Source organism: Myotis davidii, unplaced genomic scaffold (genome assembly GCF_000327345.1).
Source record: "Myotis davidii unplaced genomic scaffold, ASM32734v1 scaffold67, whole genome shotgun sequence".
NCBI classification, from domain to species: Eukaryota; Metazoa; Chordata; class Mammalia; order Chiroptera; family Vespertilionidae; genus Myotis; species Myotis davidii.
Window position 1 is genome coordinate 1,325,504 of NW_006298521.1, and position 5,204 is coordinate 1,330,707.

General features: G+C 58.2%; 1 protein-coding gene across 1 annotated transcript in view; it reads left to right on the forward strand.

The window, feature by feature from the left end:
- Window positions 1-1,748, forward strand: part of KIAA0930 (KIAA0930 ortholog) — a 26,951-nt gene extending 25,203 nt beyond the window's left edge. Inside the window, exons 9-10 of the mRNA XM_006774163.2 lie at window positions 125-283; window positions 602-1,748. Coding sequence (XP_006774226.1) covers window positions 125-283; window positions 602-642 — 200 coding nt within the window. The 3' untranslated portion in view covers window positions 643-1,748. The remainder of the gene's footprint in view (window positions 1-124; window positions 284-601) is intronic.
- Window positions 1,749-5,204: the final 3,456 nt, after the last annotated feature.

Here is a 5,204-nt window from a genome sequence, read left to right on the forward strand (position 1 = left end):
CCTGACAGATGGGTGGGCAGAGGGCAGGCAGGGGCAGAGGTCGCAGGCCAGGGTAATAAAGCGCCCGCAGGGGGCACAGTGGGGGGGGAAGGAGTCACCCCTGACCCAGCCTCCTGCCCTCCAGCTGACCTGCACAACGCCACCAACCTGCGGTCCCGGTCCCTGTCTGGCACGGGGCGGTCCCTGGTCGGGTCCTGGCTGAAGCTGAACAGAGCGGATGGAAACTTCCTTCTCTATGCACACTTAACCTACGTCACCTTGCCGCTGCATCGGATCTTAACAGGTAGCGTCTGCCGTGGAAAACGGGCGTCACTGCTTTGTAGCCAACCTGACTCCCGGGCCCCAGGTTCCTGAGGCCAGTTCAGGGGTGACCAACCCTGTCCCATCATTCCCAGTCAGGCCCTGGTCACACTTGCTGCGGGGCCTCTGGGAGAGGCGGCCCTGTCCCACTGAGGGGGCCTGGCTCCACCCCGAGTCCCTGTCCGTGCCACGGGGCCTCCAGCACTGCAGCCTGCGAGGCTGGGAGAGGGAATCCTGGGAATTGCGTGGCAGAGCCTTGCGTCCTGACCTCCTCGTCCTGTCCTTCCTCACCTCCCCCCAGACATCCTGGAAGTTCGGCAGAAGCCCATCCTGATGACCTAGCCGTGCGCGGAGCCCACACGGAGCCCCCGGCCCGGCCCTGGAAGTACTGCCAAGTGCCTACCTGTCCACCGCCACCGGGGTCTCTGTGACAGCCCAGCGCCGGAGCCGGAGCCGGAGCCAGGCGGGCCACTCCACCCTGGGCCAGGGCCGACTCCATGAACACCAGCCCAAACTGAAGTGCCTCTTCCTCCTCCCCCGCTGGCTCTGCTCCTGCCCTGCGCCCATCCCCATCGCTCCAGCCCGTCTCTGGAGAGCCGTCTGCACCCAAAGACAACCACAGACGCCAGGAGGCCATCGAGAGAGCGAAGGAGCAGCAGCGTCCAGTGTCCGGACCCGCCGACCCCAGGTGCTCGTCCCGCTCGACAGCAGGCAGGACCGCCCAGCTGGGGCACCCCGCGTGCCCACTGTCCGCACCTCTTCACGAAGCGTTTACGATTGTGCAGTTCCGTGCCAATGAACCTCAGCGTCCGCGTTGGTCCCGACATGTCTGTCCTCCCTAGCGTGGTCCTAAAGGGGGCGCCCTGGGGAGATGGGAGCACAGCTGTCGGATGGTGTGGCCCTGGGCGGGAACCTGTCACCCCACACCCGGTTCCAGGAAGGCCTCGAGCTCAGCAGACAGGCCCTGATCCTGCCAGAATGGCCTTCGCTTCCAGCCAAAGAGCACCGCCCGCGCACGTCCAACCGGGAGACATCCCGCTCCAGGCCTCGGCGCTGAGCCCAGAACGTGGACTGAGGATGGGAGGGCTCGGGCCAGACGGGAGGGACGGGGTGGGTGGGGTCGGCAGGCTCCTAGGAGGGCTCATGCTCCTTGGGCTGGGAGGGGCTGGGGTTTCATCTCTGGTTTTCCAGAGGTTACCTCCCTTGCCTGAGTGTGCTGGTCCCATTTCTCAGACCAACGCACTGAGGCGAAGGGGCATTGGCTTCTATGCGGCCGCTATGGTCAGGTGTGGGTGGCACAGGAGCCCCGGGCTTGCCTATGGCCTGGTGCCAGCCAGGATCTCCGCCTGTGAGGACGCACGTGCCCTTCTCAAAGCCGAGCCCTCAGCAGGAGGCCTGGCCAGCTCCCTGGGAGCGGTCGCCGGTCTCTGTTGCTTCGTGGCTGGGTCTGAAGTTCTGCCTCAGTTTGCCCACCTGTAAAATGGGGCTGATACCACCTACCTCACTGACGTCTCCAAGTTCCAGTACACAACTGGGTCAGGGTGCAATCGCCAGCCATTCTGCACCACTGGGGTCAGGGGTCGGAGTCTGGCTGCGAATCTCCCTCTCCCCCGTCCTTGTCACCCCCTCCCCACCCTGAAGACGTTGGATGGGGTTGAGTTTGAACATTCTGGCGTTCTCTGCTGCCCGGCTTGTGTTCAGCGGTGCCCCGCTCTGCACAATTTCGAGTTCCGAAGCAGCGTCTGAAGCAGGGTCGCAGGGCCGGCCAGAGCGGGAGCCGAGCCGAGCCCTGGAGTGAGCCCACGTGACCCAGGGCTCCAGGCGCCGAGGGGTGTTGGGAGGCTGATGGCAGGCCCGAGCTTGGGTCCCAGGTGGCTCTGCAGTGACCGTTCTCTCCTGGTCATCTGGGGTCTGAACACTGGAACTCGGTTCTTGGGAGAAACGGTCCTGACGTAGCTCCCTGGGGCGGGGGATGAGCTAGTTCAGCACGTGCAGGAGGCAGGGTCCCCCCGTTCTCACGCAGGGAGCCCCAGAAGGTTCCCCGCTGAAGCCAGTGGTCGGCCCAGCTCCAAGGCGTGACCACCACTCCTGGTTGGGCCACGAGTCAGACTCCTGGGGACCTCGTGGGGTGCTGGGGGCCAGTGCAGTAACGGGAAGACGCCACGGAGCTCAGACACTTGCTGGCAGCGGCGTCACGTGCTGGCTGGGCTTCGAGCGCTCACACCGCGTGTGCAGCCCTGGAACGGCACTCGGCGGTTGGCTGTTTCGCATCCAGCACGTAGGCAGCACCTGCACGTCGTGTCCTTGTCCCATCTTACCGATGAGGAAACCGCCGGAGGTGGATTGACCGCAAGCATGGCAAGCAGGAGGCCACCGCGGCTTCGCCCGGTCCGCACTGAGCCCTGACCCCGCTGCCCAGGACAGATGGACGGATGTTGGGTGGAGCTGACCTCTGTCTTTAAATCCCAAAGGTCCTGTGATACTGGATTGAAAACCTGCTCCGAGGTGCTTGATGACCGCGGTGAGCTGTTACGCCGAGGTTTGATTTTTCCAAGTGACAAATGGCATCAGTAACCAACAACAGGACCAAGTGACAGGACCAGAGCCCGTCTCCATGGCTCTTGGTGTGGGTCCATCTTTACTTGTAAGGCCATCTTTAATTTTTGGGGGACACGCCTGTCGCGTGTTATGCAGGGATGACAACGTGTGCGTAAACTTCTTGATTGGGAATTGGAATCAAAAGTCCAGTTTTTCTTTGAAGAAACCTACGTGTCACATGAATCAAGCCCACAACCCGGGCATGTGCCCTGACCGGGAATTGAACTGGCAACCTTTCAGTGCATGGAACATGCCTAGCCAACTGAGCCACCCTGGCCGGGGCTAGTTAGTAGGCATTTTAAGAATGAAATAAAAGATTTTTTCCATTGAAACACATTCCACGGGGTAGTCCCTATGCAGTTGGTATATTCTAATGACTTGACATTGTTATAATATGGTTTTAAATCGGCCAAAATCTTTTAAAGGCTTACATATTACAAGTCTGCTAGCTTTTTAATGAGACTTAATAGGTTTCATACATACATACAAGTTGTCTCAAAAAAATGTATACACACTTGAAATAATTTATTCATTCCAATGGGTTAAATCTGAAAAGAAACATGAGCTAGCAGCTGTTGAAATGTGTGTACATTTTGGGGGGATACACACACACACACACACACACACACACACATATATCAGTTTAACAGTTTAGCCAGAATTTAGTTTTATATTCAGTTTCATAAACCAGTATCTGCTGACATGACATTGACTTCCTGCTCAGGCTTTCTCTCATCTTGGAACCAGAAAACAAACTTCCCTTTAAAAACCCACCTAGTAGGACACGGCCCGAGACATGACAGTGCAGTGCTGGCTGCCCTGCCCTGGAGCTCGCACCGCCTTCGCAGCGTCAGTGGCCGCCCTCGCAGCAGGTGTGCAGAGGTCAGGCAGCCGCAGTTCCAGCCGCTCCTCTGAGACGGAGACGAGAGGGCCTGGGAGTGGAGGAAGGTGCGAGCTGTCACTTCCTCTTCCCTTTCCCTTATGGACTTGACCCTCATGGAGAGAAGCCTCCTGCCCTGACTCGGCCCTGGAGAACTTGGAGCACCACACGCAGAAGCCAAATCACTTGACCACCGAGTGGCCTGCAGCGGTAGAGCCTCAGAAGGGGAGGAAGCCAGACACTAGGAAGTGCCAGGGGCTCGGCAGATCCCAAACCGCCCCTCACCTTCCTTGCCTTCGGGCCTCACTTCACAGAAGGTGGGGCGATGTGGGTGTAAATCCTATCTCCTGAGCTTTCCAAACAAGTTCTCTGCTGAGACCCGCATGGAAACCTGTGGAGATTTTAACTTTGAAGCCGTAACTAAAGTGATTTCTGCAAAAGCAGTTTGGCGACACGCACTGAACACCTTCAGGTTGGATCGTCAGCGAGTTTCCATCGTGATCAGCGGCGTCTGCGTTCTGCGGAAGCCTCGTCCAAGCCGTGCTCGCGTGGCTCTCGGCTGTGCTCACGAGGCTGCGTTCCTCTTGGAAGTTGGTTGCATGGTGAATATTACATTTATTTTTTCTCCGGGTCTTCCTCTACCGAACTTGTACCTATTTTTTTCTCTACGAGGGGATTTCAGACGAAATGCAGCTATTACAGCAATGTGGTAACACAGTGATGGAACCTTCTTTTGCCCCCCAAACATTTCTTACTGTCCGGAGTCCTGACACAAGCTGCATTTTTGACCCGTTGCCGGGGACCGACAGAAACCACCCCCTGCCCTAACCGGTTTGGCTCAGTGGATAGAGCGTTGGCCTGCGGACTCAAGGGTCCCAGGTTCGATTCCAGTCAAGGGCATGTACCTTGGTTGCAGGCACATCCCCAGTAGGGAGTGTGCAGGAGGCAGCTGATTGATGTTTCTCTCTCATTGATGTTTCTAACTCTCTATCCCTCTCCCTTCCTCTCTGTAAAAAAATCAATAAAATATATTTAAAAAAAAAAGAAACCACCCCCTGCAGCGCCTCGGCTGTCCTCGGGCCGGCCAGGGGTCAGCCAGGGGCCGGCCAGGGGTCAGCCAGGGGTCGGCCGCCTCTGGTTGAGTCAGATGATGGATTTGCAAAATTAAATCCAAGAGCTGCATCTCAGCCTCGGGGCTGGAAGCAGGACAGCCTCGAGTGTGCGGTCAAGTTTCCGGTGCGCCTCCTCACCAGCCCCTGGTCTTGTGGAAGCTGGTCTTTGGCCACCGGCTCTCTGTGGCCTTGCTCTGCGATTATCCATGCTGACGTTGAGCACGTGGCCACGTTTCGCTAACTGCAGGAGCCTGTTGATTGCAAGTGCATCATGGGTGGAAGCAGTCTGAGTCGTTCTCACACAAGGGGCTCTC